This window comes from Saimiri boliviensis, chromosome 14 (genome assembly GCF_048565385.1).
Source record: "Saimiri boliviensis isolate mSaiBol1 chromosome 14, mSaiBol1.pri, whole genome shotgun sequence".
Lineage (NCBI taxonomy): Eukaryota > Metazoa > Chordata > Mammalia > Primates > Cebidae > Saimiri > Saimiri boliviensis.
The window spans coordinates 44340539-44357964 of NC_133462.1; the positions used below are offsets into that span (position 1 = coordinate 44340539).

The 17426-nt window shown below is 53.2% G+C and overlaps 1 protein-coding gene across 1 annotated transcript in view; it reads left to right on the plus strand.

Moving 5' to 3' along the window:
• The first annotated feature begins 3437 nt into the window (after positions 1 to 3437).
• The window catches only part of AP3D1 (adaptor related protein complex 3 subunit delta 1), a 48382-nt gene continuing 34393 nt past the window's right edge, over positions 3438 to 17426 (plus strand). Inside the window, exon 1 of the mRNA XM_003928600.4 lies at positions 3438 to 3775. Within this exon, the coding sequence (XP_003928649.1) occupies positions 3680 to 3775 (96 nt within the window). The 5' untranslated portion in view covers positions 3438 to 3679. The remainder of the gene's footprint in view (positions 3776 to 17426) is intronic.

Genomic DNA, 17426 nt, shown 5'->3' on the forward strand with positions numbered 1-17426 from the left:
GAGGCAGGAGAATTGCCTGAACCCAGGAGGTGGAGGTTGCGGTGAGCCAAGATTCCGCCATTGCACTCCAGCCTGAGTAACAAGAGCGAAACTCCGTCTTAAAAAAAAAAAAGCCGGGCGCGGTGGCTCAAGCCTGTAATCCCAGCACTTTGGGAGGCTGAGACGGGTGGATCACGAGGTCAAGAGATTGAGACCAGCCTGGCCAACATTGTGAAACCCTGTCTCTACTAAAAAATAAAATACAAAAATTAGCTGGGTGTGGTGGCACACACCTGTAGTCCCAGGTACTTGGGAGGCTGAGGCAGGAGAATTGCCTGAACCCAGGAGGCGGAGGTTGCGGTGAGCCGAGATCGCGCCATTGCACTCCAGCCTGGGTAACAAGAGCAAAACTCCATCTCAAAAAAAAAAAAAAAGAATACAAAAACTAGCCGGGTGTGGTGGCCTACCCCTCTAATTTGAACTACTGGGGAGGCTTAGGCAGGAGAATCACTTGAGCCTGGGAGGCAGAGGTTACAGTGAGCCGAGATCACGCCACTGCACTCCAGCCTGGGCGACAGAGCAAGACTCCCTCTCGGGGGTGGGGTACAAAAGGAACTCATGAGGACATCAGGAAACTGTGTGTCAGCAGCTTCCAATGCTAGTGCACATATATTTTATCATCCAGCTCTTCCTCTACTGACCCCAATAGAAATGCATGAATTCATTCACTAAAGATATGGAGCCGCCATGCCCAACAATCCCTTTTTTTTTATTTGTTTGAGACAGAATCTTTTTTTTTTTTCTTTTTTTTGAGACGGAGTTTCGCTCTTGTTACCCAGGCTGGAGTGCAATGGCGCGATCTCGGCTCACCGCAACCTCCGCCTCCTGGGTTCAAGCAATTCTCCTACCTCAGCCTCCCGAGTAGCTGGGATTACAGGCACGCACCACCATGCCCAGTTGATTTTTGTATTTTTAGTAGAGACGGGGTTTCACCTGTTGACCAGGATGGTCTCGATCTCTTGACCTCATGATCCACTCACCTCGGCTTCCCAAAGTGCTGGAATTATAGGCGTGAGCCACCGTTGAGACAGAATCTTACTCTGTCACCCAAGCTGGAGTACAATGGGGCAATCTCAGCTCACTGCAACCTTCACTCCTGGGTTCAAGCGATTCTTCTGCGTCAGCCTCCCCAGTAGCTGGCATTATAGGCACCCACCACCATGCCCGATTGATTTTTTTTTTTTTTTTTTGAGACAGAATCTCACTCTGTCACCCAGGCTGGAGTGCAGTGGTGTGATATTGGCTCACTGCAACCTCCTCCTCCTGGGTTCAAGCAATTCTCCTGCCTCAGACTCCTGAGTAGCTGGGCTTACAGGTGCCCTCCAGCATGTCTGGTTAATTTGTTGTGTTTTTAGTAGACATGGGGTTTCATCATGTTGGGGAGGCTGGTCTCAAACTCCTGACCTCAAGTGATCCGTCTCTCTAGGCCTCCCAAAGTGCTGGGATAACAGGCATGAATCACTGTGCCTGGCCTCCCTGCCCACCACCCCTTTTTTTTAAGATGAGGAGTCTGACTATATTGCCCTGGCTGGCCTTCATCTCCTGGGCTCCAGTGATCCTCCCTAAACTCTGGGATTACAGATGTCAGCCATCCTGTGTGCCAGGATGTAAGTTATTTGTCAGATATATGTGTTGTAAATATCTTTTTTTTTTTTTTTTTTTTTTTTTTTTTGAGACGGAATTTTGCTCTTGTTACCCAGGCTGGAGTGCAATGCAGCTCACCGCAACCTCCGCCTCCTGGGTTCAGGCAATTCTCCTGCCTCAGCCTCCTGAGTAGCTGGGACTACAGGCACGGGCCACCATGCCCAGCTAATTTTTTGTATTTTTAGTAGAGATGGGGTTTCACCATGTTGACCAGGATGGTCTCGATCTCTTGGCCTCGTGATCTACCTGCCTTGGCCTCCCAAAATGCTGGGATTACAGGTGTGAGCCACCGCGCTCGGCCTTGTTGTAAATATTTTACCCCAGTTTTTATTGCTGTTAGTTTCTCTCTCTTTTTTTTTTATTTTTTATACTTAAAAAAAAATTTTATTTTAGAGACTGGGTTTTAGAGACCAGTTGGCCAGACTGGTCTCGAACTTCTGACCTCAGGTGATCTGCCCGCCTCGGCCTCCCAAAGTGCTGGGATTACAGGCATAAGCCACCGTGCCCAGCCCTCTCTCTCTCTCTTTTTAAAGACAGATTCTCACTCTTGTTGCTAAGGCTGAATTGCAGTGGCAAAATCATAACTTTCCGTAGCCTTGACCTCCTGTGCTCCAGTGGTCCTCCTGCCTCAGCCTCTACTGTAGCGGGGACCAAAGGTGTGCACTATCATGCCTGGCTAGTGTGTGTGTGTGTGTGTGTGTGTGTGCACGCGCGCGCGCAGAGCTGAGGTCTCACTATGTCGCCAGTGTGGTCTCGAACTCCTGAGCTTAGGTGATCCTCGTGCCTTGGTATCCAAAGTTTGTGTGTGTGTGTGTGTGTGTGTGTGTGCACGTGCATGGATGTGCCAGTCTCACTCTGTCACCCAGGCTGGAATGTAGTGGTGCAGTTGCGGCTCACTGCAACGTCTGCCTCCCGGGTTCAAGTGATTGTCCTGCTTCAGCCTCCCAAGCAGCTGGGAGCCTGCCACTACGCCCAGCTAATTTTCATATTTTTAGTAGAGATGAGGTTTCACCATGCTGGTCATGCAGGTCTCTAATTCCTGACCTCAAGTGATCCTCCTGCCTCGACCTCCCAAAGTCCTGGGATTACAGGCGTGAGCTACCACGCCTGGCCAAGCCTCGAAAGTTTTTTTACAATCTTAATGATGTATCTTGGAGGGCAAGGACTCAGTACCTCTCATTCACTGCTGCGTGATTGGCACACAATGGGCCCTCGATAAACGTTTAATGAATGAATGACAATGTTGAAGTACCGTCCTTGGCCTCATTTTCTTTCTGTGGGCATGTTAATCTCTGCCCTGCTCATTTCACAAGATGTTGTGAGGCTGCGGGAACCACAGGATCCGTCCCCCTCGCCCACGCGTTGGGTTTGGAGGCTCTCAGGCCGCGTCAGCTTTTACATTCAGGAAAGGCGGAGCTCCAGTCTTCCCCGGGAACTTGCCGGCAAGCTCCACGTGTGCGTCCCGCCCATACCTGTCAGCTGATAGGAGGGTCAGCACCGGGCTTTAAGGGGCTTGGCTATAAGTGACAACGAGGAAGAAGGTGGAGTTTCGGAGGCCACTGACCAATGAGAGCGCAGATCTGCGGGCCGGAAAAGGCGGGGCGCTCGCCGGAGACGGTGTTGCCACATTTCCATTGGGCCATCCGTCGTCGTCAGGGAAACGCAGCGTCTCCCCCGCCTTGGAGGGGCGGGGCGGGGCTTCCTGGGAGGCGGGGCTTCCGGGGCCGACTCGGCGGGGACCGGGCGCTTGCAGTCAGCTGACCTGCCGCCATCTTGTCCACCATTTGCAAGTGGCCCGGAGCGGGATCACGGCACCTGCTGAGCGGGTCGCCGCCTCTGCCGCGGTCCTCGGACCCCGCCGCCGCCCTGGCCTGGGAGCCTGCCCCGCCGCAGCGGCCGGCTGCGCAGCGCTCCGCGGGCGGCAGCCGCGGGCCCCGGGCCCTCTCACGGCGCGCAACCGCGGGCCTCTCGGGGCACAAGCCCGTGGGCCGCCGCGATGGCCCTCAAGATGGTGAAGGGCAGTATCGACCGCATGTTCGACAAGAACCTGCAGGACTTGGTCCGCGGCATCCGCAACCACAAGGAGGACGAGGTGAGCCCGGCGCGCCAAGGGGCGGCCCGGCCCCGTCACCGCCCCGGCCCCGGGCCCGGCCCTGGTCACTGGGCCTGCTCGGTCTGCGGTCCGCCCGGGCTCTTAGTTCGAGGTCCCGCTCTGGGCTCCGGCCCTGCCTGCCCCGGGCCTGGGGTGCCGCCCACCTCGTCGGTCCCCCAGCCTCAATTTATCCCCGAGGGCCGCGCCTCTCGGGTCCGCGTCTCGGCGGATCCCCGAGGGGAAGCGCTGCCGTAAATGTAACGCTTTGGGCCCCGCCGATGGGTGTCCTTCCCCTGGACCCTCATTTCTCTCGCTTAGAGGGAGATGCGGGCCCTCCTCCCCCTCGGCTCGAGGGACCCCCTCCCAGGAGACTTGTGAGGTCCCTGGGCAGAGATTCTCCCAACCCGAGCGTGTTTCCGAATCACCGATTAAAAATGCAGGGTCCCGGGCCCCGCCCCCAGACCGTCCCTGGGAGACCGAGGCCGGGGGTCCTGGGCCGGCCCTGGAGAAACTCCTTCCTCCTGGGTGGTGTAAATATGCGTCGAGGTCTCTCCCTGGGGCCTGGCTGGGAGCCGGCCGGGGTGGGGGGTGGCGGTGGTGTTGGGGCCTTGCCTACTGTGCCCCTGTTTCCAGGAAGGCAGGGCTGTTGCTGGGAGGGAGGAGGGACTCTCCATCCTAAGCCCCAGTGAGATAGCAGCCTGGGGGAGTCTGGAATGGGGAAGCTGACTTCGAGTAGGAACCCGAAAGCCAGGACGAGGAAATCCTTTTCCAGAAGTAAAATTACAACTACGGGCATCGTTTCCTTCCCGCCCCTCCCTTCCCCCAATCTGTGACCTAGATTGAAGAAGAATGGGCATAGTGGCTACCAGGCGCCTGGCTTCATTGACGAGGGGCCCGAGCAGCCCTTGGGCAGTGGAAGCCTTAGAACGTCTCCCAGTTAAGCGACTGCCTGCCTCCTTCCCTCCTTGGACAGTGAGGCGGCTCTGAAGGAGAGCAGCCGTCTGATACAGCACCAGTCCCACTACCAGAGGCTGTGGGGGGTACCAGGTGCCAGGAGGGCAGGACCATTAAGAGATTTGCTTGCAGGCACCAAGTCCCTCAGCCCATGCCCCTCTCCCTGGGAACCTGAGCTCTTGCCGTATGCTTACACCTTTACACTTTTCCACAAGTGGTGTGGCTTCGCCCGCGCCACCTTAATGAGATCTGAGTTCTTCTCCACCCCCATTCCCTTCTCTTCGGCCTCCTTGATTGTCAGCATCTCAGAAGCACTCCCTAACTGTTTTGGTTACAATGTGTAACTAACTCGATAATGTTCAGATTCTTTGTGATGCTCAGCCAACAGAGACGAAGTCCAGCTCAAAGCTGTCTCCCTGTGCTGGCTTTGAGGCAGCACTCCCCACTCCGTGTGCCCCCCCCCCCCCCCCCCCCCCCCCCCCCCCCCCCCGCCGCAAATGGAATCTTGAAAGCATTGCTGATGGGCCTGGTTTTTACTGTGCTGAGTATCGTTCACCAGATTGGAAATGTGACTTGCTTCCCGAGAGGACCTTTTCTGCATGGACAGGATCTCCCAGCGCCGGTCCCTGCCCCTTTCAGCGCATGCCACTGAGCAGTGTTCTGGGATCCTGAGGACACGCCAGGGAGTCTGCCCAGTGGATCACCACACCTTTAGCCAGGGGCGTGGTTTTCAGGGAGGTGTGCCTGTCTTCCCTGTGTAGTTTCTGAGCCTGGGTTTCTTCCTTTGGAATTGGTGGGAGTTGGTAGATAGCGCTTTCCCCCCAAGTATGGGCCCATTCCAGGGAGTATTAGTGTTGGAAACTCTTTTTTTGAGACGGAGTCTCCCACTGTTGTCCAGGCGGGAGTGCGGTGGCACCATCTCGGCTCACCGCATCCTGCCCTTGCCAGGTTCAAGTGATTCTCTTGCCTCAGCCTCCCAATTGCTGGGACTACAGGCGCTCACCAAAACACCTGGTTAATTTTCTTTTTTTTTTTTTTTTTGAGACAGTCTCTTTCTGTCACCAGGTGCCAGGCTGGTGCACGACCTCAGCTCACCGCAACCTCCGCCTCCTGGGTTCAAGCAATTCTCCTGCCTCAGCCTCCCAAGCAGCGGGGACTACAGGTGTGCGTCACCACCCTCGGCTAATTTTTTTGTATTTTTAGTAGACCCGGGGTTTCACCATGTTGGCCAGGATGGTTTCGATCTCTTGACCTTGTGATCCGCCCGCCTCGGCCTCCCAAAGTGCTGGGATTACAGGCATGAGCCACTGCGCCCAGCCTAATTTTCTTTTTCTTTCTTTTTTTTTTTGCTCGTTCTCTCTCTTTTTTTTTTTTTATTGCATTTTAGGTTAATTTTCTGTATTTTTAGTAGCGATGGCGTTTCACCATGTTAGCCAGGATGGGCTCAATCTCCTGACCTTGTGATCCTCTGCCCACCTTGGCCTCCCAAAGTGCTGGAATTATGGGTGTGAGCCACTGCGCCTGGCCCTTTTTTTTCTTTTTCTGAGACAGAGTTTTGCTCTTGTTGCCCAGGCTAGAGTCAGTGACGTGATCTCGGCTCACCGCAGCCTCTCTTCCAAGATTCAAGGGATTCCTGCCTCAGCCTCCTGAGTAGCTGGGATTACAGGCATGCGCCACCATGCCTGGCTAATTTTGTATTTTTAATAGAGGCAGGGTTTCACCATGCTGGTCAGACTGGTCCCGAACTCCTGATCCCAGGTGATCTGCCCGCCTCGGCCTCCCAAATGCTGGGATTACCGGTGTGAACCACCACGACTGGCCAGGAAACATTTGTATAACGGCCCAGAGCTGTCCTTAAAGTCCCAGTCTTCCTCAAGGGCCCACCGTCGGCCAGTTGGCGATTTCAGGGAGGACACAGGGACCCTGCTTTTCTCACTGGAAGACCATGGCTATGGCCCCCAGGGTCGTGACTCAGGTGTTCACATCTGATTCTGGATGTTCCCTGCAGCGGCGGGAGTCTCCTGATTGGAGAGCAGCAAATGACTGTTCAGGGGCAGTTCTGGTGGCCCCCCCCAGCCCCTCCACTCGCTTTAAAAAAGCAGCTGCCGCCGGGCGCGGTGGCTCAAGCCTGTAATCCCAGCACTTTGGGAGGCCGAGGCGGGTGGATCACGAGGTCGAGAGATCGGGACCATCCTGGTCAACACGGTGAAACCCCGTCTCTACTAAAAATCTAAAAAATTAGCTCGGCATGGTGGCGCGTGCCTGTAATCCCAGCTACTCAGGAGGCTGAGGCAGGAGAATTGCCTGAACCCAGGAGGCGGAGGTTGTGGTGAGCCGAGATCGCGCCATTGCACTTCAGCCTGGGTAACAAGAGCGAAACTCTGTCTCAAAAAAAAAAAAAAAAAAAAAGCAGCTGCCTGTAGACCGAGTGTTATATGTTCTTCCCTCCTGCCCACTGCGCCGGAATGAGGACTGTTGACAGTGTATTTTTTTCTGTAGCAGTATAGTTTCCAAAAACAGTTTCCATTTCGTAATAGATTTTCACCTGAGTGTGGCATCATGGAAACAAGGCTTAACAGTGACTCTGAGAGCCTTGTGGAAGGCAGCGCGATTGTGTGGAATGACGAAGTCTGAGAGATCGGCGTCCAGGGGCTCGGGCTACCTTCATGAGGTAGTCCACGGAGAGCCCCTGCTCTGTGTCCTCCTGTGTAAGTGGAGATGACGGTCGCCTTCCTCCTTGCTGAATGATGCTGAGGATGCTGCAGTGAAACACGGTTTTCTGGAAGCGCCAGGGTGCTCTAAGAGGTTGTCTGGTTCACTTTTCCAGTCCTCAGGCTGTGACCTCTTTGTGGGTTGTAAGTTCAATTTAATGGGTTATGCTAGGTCAGAAAAAGGGAAAGAAACTAGAAAATAGCAGAGTGCGGGTACATGCAGTAATTGTCCTGTCCTGAAACTTTGATTTCTGGGTGTGATACTTGCGTGCCTGTGTGAGCTTACTGGGTTACCATGCAGAACCCATTAAGATGAGTACAGAAAGCGTGAGAAATCGTGGTCTGCTCGGCACGTGTGTTGATCTACTTGAGTTGCCTGCATTCTTAAGAATCAGCAAGGATGATGTTGGCAGGTGGGTGGAAATCCACCTGGGGGTGTCCTCAGCTTCTGAGGCTCAATGGAACTGGGACAAAGCCAAACCGCTTTTCATGTTTCCTTCTCACAAGTCCTTTTCATAGTTTCGGGAAAGTTTTCTCCCCTTCTTCTTTTTTTATTATTTTTTCTTTTCTTTTTTTTTCTTTTTTTTTTTTTTTTGAGACGGAGTTTCGCTCTTGTTACCCAGGCTGGACTGCAATGGCGCGATCTCGGCTCATCGCAACCTCCGCCTCCTGGGTTCAGGCAATTCTCCTGCCTCAGCCTCCTGAGTAGCTGGGATTACAGGCACGCGCCACCATGCCCAGCTAATTTTTTAGTATTTTTAGTAGAGACGGGGTTCCACCATGTTGACCAGGATGGTCTCGATCTCTTGACCTCGTGATCCACCCGCCTCGGCCTCCCAAAGTGCTGGGATTACAGGCTTGAGCCACCGTAGTTTTTGTATTTTTAGTAGAGATGGGTTTCACCATGTTGGTCAGGATGGTCTCAAAGTCCTGACCTTGTGATGTGCCTGCCTTGTCCTCCCAAAGGGCTGTGATTACAGGAGTGAGCCACTGGCCTGGCCTTGCTTGTAGTTTTATCACTTAAGTTTGTGTCCCTGAACCATAGGTGTGATTGCCTGAGGTGTGTGTGCTTTGCTGCCCAGCATGGTGGGGAGCTGTCCTTGGTCCTTGCCCTGGGTGACTGTGCTGTTTACACACAGCTTCCCTACATGGTCTCTGGTCGGTGGACATGTGGTTCCATGTGGGGTTGTTTTATGAATGGTCTTTTTTTTTTTTTTTTTTTTTTTTTTTTTTGAGACAGTCTTGTTCTGTCACCAGGCACCAAGCTGGAGTGCAGTGAGTGGCACAATCTCAGCTGACTGCAACCTCTACTCCCAGTTTCAAGCAATTCTGCCTCAGCCTCCCGAGTAGCTGGGACTACAGGCGCGCATCACCATACCCAGCAAATTTTTGTATTTTTTTAGTAGTGACGGGGTTTCACGATGTTGGTCACGATGGTCTCGATCTCTTGACCTTGTGATCCGCCCACCTCAACCTCCCAAAGTGCTGGGATTACAGGCGTGAACCACTGTGCCCAGCCTGTGAATGGTCTTAAGCCGTGGAGACGTGAGGTCTGCTCAGCCCCCGGGACAGTGCCTGCTGCCTGCAGAGCCGCTCCCCACTCCCGCTCCCAGCAGCAAGTATGAAAGCTGAAGAAGCCTTGCCTCCCGCAGCCGGTCGGCAGGGCTGGGGTGTGCAGGGGGTGCTGCTGTAGTGTCGGCTGCCGTGCTTGTGTGTGTGGTTCACTCGTTGATGGGCAGATGACCATTTGCATTCTTCTGAACCTCTCTCTCCAGGGCTTGGGCCTCAACAGGCAGCCTCTGGGCAGAAGGCTTGGTACGTGTGGGAGGAAGTGGCTTCAAGGCCAAGGCATGTGGGCCCTGGAGGGGCATGTGTGTGTGGGCTGAGCTCTGCCCTTGTAACTGGCTTCTGGGTGATGCTCACTTGCATCTCGTCTTGGAGAGCCGGAAAGACCAGAGGGCAGGGGTGGCGGCTCTAGACCTGGGTGTGCTCTGGCCCCTCCTTGACACTGTGGACGTTGGGGCTGGATTGTTCTTGGGGTGGGGGTGTGTGGGTCACTGCAGGGTGCTGAGCAGTGTCCATGGCCTCCACCCACCCAATGCCTGGATTTCACTTGGAGGGGCAGAGTCATCTGCTGGGAAACACGGCCCTGGGAGCTCCTGAATCTCTGGTGGCCGACTTGACCACGTGGCAGTGAGACAGGCAGAAGGGCATCTGCTCTGTGGCCGCTCTGTGCTGCGTGGTCCGTGATGCCCTTGCTAATCTGTGTCCGGGGCCTGAGGACCCTCCTCTGCTCTGGCCTGGCCTCCCGCCCTCAGGGAGCTGTGGTCTAGGTGGAGCCTCATGTCCTTCCTGGCCCCGTCCTGTGATGTGCTCAGCCAAGGTGGTTCCCTTCTTTGAACAGTTGTATTGAGATGTAATTTACGTGCCATAAAATCTGCCTGTTCGGCTGGGCGCGGTGGCTCAAGCCTGTAATCCCAGCACTTTGGGAGGCCGAGGCGGGTGGATCACGAGGTCAAGAGATCGAGACCATCCTGGTCAACATGGTGAAACCCCGTCTCTACTAAAAGTACAAAAAATTAGCTGGGCATGGTGGCGCGTGCCTGTAATCCCAGCTACTCAGGAGGCTGAGGCAGGAGAATTGCCTGAACCCAGGAGGCGGAGGTTGCGGTGAGCCGAGATCGCGCCATTGCACTCCAGCCTGGGCAACAAGAGCGAAACTCCGTCTCAAAAAAAAAAAAAAAAAAAAAAAATCTGCCTGTTCTAGGCATGAAATTCAGTAGATTTCAGTGTATTTACAAATGTACAGGGATTCAGCATGGTGTAGTTTTGGAACAAAGAAACCTCATGCCCTGGCAACCACTGACCTGCTGTCTCTGTGGATTTGAGGTGGAAGGGTTTTTGTTTGTTTGTTTGGTTGGTTTTTTTCTTGGAGATGGAGTTTCGCTCTTGTTACCCAGGCTGGAGTGCAATGGTGCGATCTCGGCTCACCGCAACCTCTGCCTCCTGGGTTCAGGCAACTCTCCTGCCTCAGCCTCCTGAGTAGCTGGAATTACAGGCACGCGCCACCATGCCCAGCTAATTTTTTGTATTTTGAGTAGAGACGGGGTTTCACCATGTTGAGCAGGATGGTCTCGATCTCTTGACCTCGTGATCCACAGGCCTCGGCCTCCCAAAGTGCTGGGATTACAGGCTGGAGCCACCGCACCTGGCTCTTTTTGTTTTTTGAGACAGTCTCCCTCCGTCACCCAGGCTGGAGTGCAGTGACACGATCTTTGCTCACTGCAGCTTCTGCCTCCCAGGTTCAAGAGATTCCCCATCCTCAGCCTCTCGAGTAGCTGGGATTACAGGTGCCTGCCACCACACTTGGCTAAGTTTTGTATTTTTAGTAGAGACAGGGTTTCAGCACATTGGCCAGGCTGGTCTCGAACTCGTGACCTCAGGTGATCCTCCCCACTCTGCCTCCCAAAGTGTTGGAATTACAGGCGTGAGCTACTCTGCCCGGCCTTGAGTCAGAGGGTTTTAATGGTGACCGTGCCACCCCACAGACATTATCCAGGCAGAGCCGAGGGGCCTCCAGTTGCAGGACTGAGCTCGGAGATGGGGGCTGGGTCTAGTCCTAGACGGGGCTGTTTCTGGCCTCTGCTCTGTGTGTTTGTTGTCAGTGTGTCGCCTGGCCTCAGAAGTGGGAGTGGAGGTAGGTCTCGGTGTGGGGGCCTCGGCTGGATGCTGCCTCAGGGTGTCTGTGTCTGCTCTGCTCCTGGGTGCAGAGGATAAACCAGGGCAAAGTCCTGTGGAAAAGCAGCAGCGTGCTCCCGGGGGGAGCTCTTTTCCTGTTGGCGTGGACTGTCCTGTTTCTGGGGCTCAGTGGCTTTTCTTTCTGAATTGGAAGTGATGGTGATCATGGATGGTTACTGTTACCCTGGCAGGTTGGAGCACTTTGCTGGCACACCTTCTTCCCTGCCCCGCTGACTGTCAGGACTTGAATTCTTCCATTCTGACACACTCGAATGCCATGGGAACGATAATTCAGATCCGTCACCAGGATGTCGTGCACACAGTCGGCTCTGCCGGCCTTGCTACCTAGCAGAAGGGCTCTAAGCGCAAAGACCAGAAGCAGGTGCCGTAAAAGCTTTTCATCAGCGCTGGACCACAGAAACAGGGTCCAGCTCAAAGCTGTGAGCTGTGCTGGCTTAGAGGCAGCACTTTTTAAATTCTTTTTTTTTTTTGAGACGGGGTTTTGCATTGTTACCCAGACTGGAGTGCAATGGCACGATCTCGGCTCACTGCAACCTCCGCCTCCTGGGTTCAAGTAATTCTCCTGTCTCAGTCTCCCAAGTAGCTGGGACTACAGACATGCACCACCACGCCCAGCTAATTTTTGTATTTTTAGTAGAGACGGGGTTTCACCATGTTGACCAAGATGGTCTCGATCTCTTGACCTCGTGATCCACCTGCCTCGGCCTCCCAAAGTGCTGGGATTATAGGCGTGAGCCACCGCGCCCGGCCACTTTTTAAATTCTTGAAACGGAGTCTTGCTGTGTCACCCAGGCTGGAGTGCAGTCCCAGGATCTTGGCTCACTGCAGTCTCCCTCTCCTGGGTTCAAGTGATTCTCCTGCCTCAGCCTCCCCAGTGGCTGGGATTATAGGCACCTGCCACCGCACCTGGCTGATTTCTGTATTTTTGTTGACATGAGGTTTCACCATGTTGGCTGGGCTGGTTGTGAATTCCTGACTTCATGATCCCCCACCTTGGCCTCCCAAAGTGCTGAGATTATAGGTGTGAGCCTCTCCACCCAGCCTAGGCAACACTTTCACTTATTTCATTTTTAATTATTTTTAGGCAGAGTCTTGCTGTGTTGCCCAGGCTGGAGTGCAGTGGTGCGATCACTGCTCACTGCAATCTGGGCTATCTGGGCCTGAGCAATCCTCTTACCTCAGTCTTCCAAGTAGCTGGGACTACCCGGTGTGCCACCACGCCCGGCTGACTTTTTATTTTTTATTTTTTTGAGACAGTCTCAAAAATATCCCGTCTTTACAAAAAACATACAAAAATTAGGCAGGCATGGTGGTGTGTGCCTGTAGTCCCAGCTACTTGGAAGGCTGAGGCAGGAGGATCTCTTGCCCTGGGAGGTTGAGGCTGCAGTTAGCCTGTGCAACAGAGGAAAACTCTGTCTTTGATGAAAGAAAAGAAAACGAAACAAAAGGAGAAAAAGTACCCCAGAGAGTCCTCCTGTGTATCCTGGGTTTACATGGCCTGTCTTACTGTAGCCCTGAGGAGTTAGTGTATAAAGGAAATACGCATCCTGTGTTCTAAATTATGTTCCAGAAGAATTAAATAGATGTTCTGTTGAAACAAGCATCAGTGCTTTCGTATTTCATTTGCTCTGTAGTGAAGTGTGAATTTTGTGTGGCACTAGCTGAGGTGTTTGAGAAATTTTACCATGTTGCTGCTCTCATTCCTGTTTATTTTTGTAGAAAGTGTCAATGATGTATAGTCACATTATACCTTAAAATAATTTAAATCTATGTTTATAATCTTCTGTAAATCATGTATCCATATCCTGACTAATAAATTTTTCTTTCTTCAGGGTGGGTGTGGTGGCTCGCACCTGTAATCCCAGCACTTTGGGAGGCCGAGGCAGGCAGATCACCTGAGGTCAGCAGTTCGAGACCAGTCTGCCCAACATGGGAAAATCCCGTCTGTACTAAAAATACAAGAATTAGATGGGTGTGGTACATCTGCAATCCCAGCTACTCGGGAGGCCGAAGCAGGAGAATCGCTTGAACCTGGGAGGCGAAGGTTGCAGTGAGTTGAGATCACGCCATTGTTCTCCAGCCTGGGTGACAGAGTGAGACTCTGTCCCCGAAAAAAGTTTTTTTTTTCTTTCTTCTTGTGAAAGGAGAATAAATATTCACTTCAATTAGCCACGCTCTGTGGAAATAAAAGTTTATTTATTTTAATTAATTTTTTGAGACTGAGCACGATCTCAGCTCACCGCAACCTCTACCTCCTGGGTTCAGGCAATTCTCCTGCCTCAGCCTCCCGAGTAGCTGGGACTACAGGCGTGTGCCACCATGCCCAGCTCAATTTTGTATTTTTAGTAGAGACAGGGTTTCACCATGTTGGCCAAGATGGTCTCATTCTCTTGACCCCAAGATCTGCCTGCGTCGGCCTCCCGAGGTTGCTGGGATGACAGGTGTGAGCCACTACGCCCCGCCTATTCATTTATCGAGACAGAGTCTAGCTCTGTTGCTCTGTTGCCCAGGCTGGTGTGAAGTGGCACCATCTCGGTTCTGCACCCTTCGCCTCCTGGGTTCAAGCAATTGCTCCTACCTCAGCCTCCTGAGTATAGAGTTAAAGGTTAGCACCACTGTGCCCGGCTAACTTTTGTAGTTTTAGTAGGGAGGGGTTTCACTGTCAGGCTGGTCTCAAACTCCTGACCTTGTGATTCACCCACCTCAGCCTCTGAAAGTGCTGGGATTACAGGCGTGAGTCACCGTTGTGCCCAGTCTATCTTTCTTTCCCTCCCTCCCTTCCTTCCGTTCTGTCTTTCGTGTGTGTGTGTGTGTGTATGTGTGTGTGTGTGTGTGTGTCTGTCTGTCTGTCTGTCTGTCTGTCTTTTGGTCTTTCTTTCTCTTTTTCTCCTTTTTTGAGATAGAGTCTTGTTCTGTCGGCCAGGCTGGAGTACAGTGGCATGAACTCTGCTCAGTGCAACCTTCTTCGCCTCCTGCGTTTAAGCAGTTCTTTGCCTCAGCCTCACAAGTAGCTGGCATTACAGGCACCTGCCACTACACCTGGCTAATTTTTTGTATTTTTAGTAGAGATGGGTTTTCAGCATGTTGGCCATGCTGGTCTTGAACTCCTGGCCTCATGATCTACCTGCCTTGGCCTCCCAAAGTATTGGGATTACAGGCGTGAGCAACTGCGCCCTGTCTGTTTGAGACAGGGTCGTCTCCGTCATCCAAGCTGGAGTACAGCGACCTCCTGGGCTGAAGGGCTCCTCCCACCTCAGCCTCCTGAATAGCTGGGACTACAGGCATGTACCACCACACCTGGCTAATTTTTGTATTTTTTTTTTTTTTTTGAGACGGTGTTTCGCTCTTGTTACCCAGGCTGGAGTGCAATGGCGCGATCTCGGCTCACCGCAACCTCCGCCTCCTGGGTTCAGGCAATTCTCCTGTCTCAGCCTCCTGAGTAGCTGGGATTACAGGCACGCGCCACCATGGGCAGCTAATTTTTTTTTTTGTATTTTGAGTAGAGACGAGGTTTCACCATGTTGACCAGGATGGTCTCGATCTCTCGACCTTGTGATCCACCCGCCTCGGCCTCCCAAAGTGCTGGGATTACAAGCTTGAGCCACCGCGCCCAGCCTAATTTTTGTATTTTTTGTAGAGACTGGGTCTCGCTGTGTTGCCCAGGCTGGTCTCAAACTCCTTGGCTCAAGCGATCCTCCCACCTTGACCTCCCACAGTGCTGGGACTGCACCCAGGAGCCCCCACACCTGGTGAGTGTTTATTTCTTTGAGCTTCAGCGGTGTTGCTCTGGGCTGCCCGTGCTGGGTACAGTGACCGAGCTCCCTTTGAGAAGAGCCACAAAAAAAACAGACGTGGCTGGGTACCGTGGCACGAATGTAATCCCTGCACTTTGGGAGGCCGAGGCGGGTGGATCATGAGGTTAAGAGATTGGGACCATCATTGCCAACATGGTGAAACCTTGTCTTTACTAAAAAGAGAAAAATCAGCCTGGTATGGTGATGGGCGCCTGTAATCCCAGCTAGTCTGGAGGCTGAGGCAGAAGAATTGCTTGAACCCAGGAGGCGGAGGTTGCAGTGAGCTGAGATCATGCCACTGCACTCCAGCCTGACAACAGAGCAAGACTTCGTCTCGGGCCGGGCGTGGTGGCTCACGCCTGTAATCCCAGCACTTTGGGAGGCCGAGGCAGGTGGATCACAAGGTCAAGAGATCAAGACCATCCTGGTCAACATGGTGAAACCCCGACTCTACTAAAAATACAAAAAAATTAGCTGGGCATGGTGGCGCGTGTCTGTAATCCCAGCTACTCAGGAGGCTGAAGCAGGAGAATTGCCTGAACCCAGGAGGCGGAGGTTGCGGTGAGCCGAGACCGCGCCATTGCACTCCAGCCTGGGTAACAAGAGCAAAACTCCGTCTCAAAAAAAAAAAAAAAAAAAGACTTCGTCTCAAAAAACAACATGCCAGGCGAAGTGGCTCACTCCTATAATCCCAGCACTTTGGGAGACCGAGGTGGGTGGATCAGGAGATTGGGACCATCCTGGCTAACGTAGTGAAACCCAGTCTCTACTAAAAATACATAAATTAGCTGGGCGTGGTGGCGTACACCTGTAATCCCAGCTACTCAGGATGCTGAGGCAGGGGAATCTCTTGAACCGGGGAGGCGGAGGTTGCAGTGAGCCCAGATTGTGCTGCTGCACTCCAGCCTGGTGACCAAGCGAGACTCCGTCTCAAAAAACAAAAATAGAAAATAACGAAACAAAAAAACCCAGACATTTCCCAGAGCTGTTGCTTGACTTGTTTTCTGGTGCCTTCTGGTAGTGTTTTTAAAAGATGTCGGTGTGAGGTTTGGTCTGAGAGGAGCTGCTTGGACTTTTATTTTTTTTATTTTTTTATTTTTATTTTTTTTTTAGACGGAGTTTCGCCCTTGTTACCCAGGCTGGAGTGCAATGGCGCGATCTCGGCTCACCGCAACCTCCGCCTCCTGGGCTCAGGCAATTCTCCTGCCTCAGCCTCCTGAGTAGCTGGGATTACAGGCACACACCATCATGCCCAGCTAATTTTTTGTATTTTTGGTAGAGACGGGGTTTCACCATGTTGACCAGGATGGTCTCGATCTCTCGACCTCGTGATCCACCCGCCTCGGCCTCCCAAAGTGCTGGGATTACAGGCTTGAGCCACCGCGCCCGGCGCAGCGAGCTGCTTCGACTTTATCAGAAGTTAAGAAGCCAACAGGGAGGCCCAGGGCTGTGACCCGCCGGAAGTTCCAGGACTGCCTAGAAAGCTGACTGGTGGCTGGGTGTGGTGGCACACAGTTCTGGTCCCAGTGCTTTGGGAGGCTGAGGTGGGAGGATTGCTTGAGTCTGGGATGTGGAGGCTGCAGTGAGCAGTGATTGCAGTCCTGCACTCCAGCCTAGCCAACAGAGTGAGACCCTGTTTCAAAAAAAAAAAAAAAAAAAAAAAAAAAAATAGCAAGCAACTGAGTGGGGCAGAGCCACCACGTTGTGTTAATCCATTGAGCCACCCGTGGGGTGAGTATGTGGGCTGCTGTTCCAGGCCACCGTCAATGCTGCTGCCATGCGCTTCCTGCGCTCGATTTTGTTTGGACACCTGTTTTCCATCCCCTGGGGTGCACGCCCAGCAGCGGAATTGCCAGGTCAGGCGGTGGCTCCACGTGGAACCTTGGAGGAGCCCCAGGCTGATTTCCTGGGCAGCTGTGCCATCTGCCATCCCCTTTGCCCTGCGTGAGGTCTGACCGCTGCAGGCCTGTGATTGTCTTTTTGTTCTTTCCCTTTTAAATCATGAACAGTCCTGACCCTTTGAGCAGCAGGAGCAGGTCATCCTCGCTCTGGGGATGGGAGCACAGTCCTGGAGCGGGGTTGAGTAATTTGAAGCCTGCGGGAGGATCCTGTGACACTCGTTCCATTATACAGCATTGGATCTTAAAACATTCAGCAAAATACTCTATGTCCCTGTCCCCTTCCCCCGCCACTCCCCCACAGCTGTGGCTCCTTCCTTGGGCCTGGTGCTGCTGGCAGCCAAGCTTGGGGTGTGGTCCTGGGTGACACGTGAGTGGCGAGTACTGCTCTGGTTGCCTTGAGGCCAGCTACGGTGGGGCTGGGGACAGAAGTGTGATGGTGTGGTCTTGCCAACCCAGAGGAACATCACACCCTGACATCGGAGGCCAGCAGGATGGAGCTTAGGCAGCCGTCACTCCTGAGCCATTGTCGGAT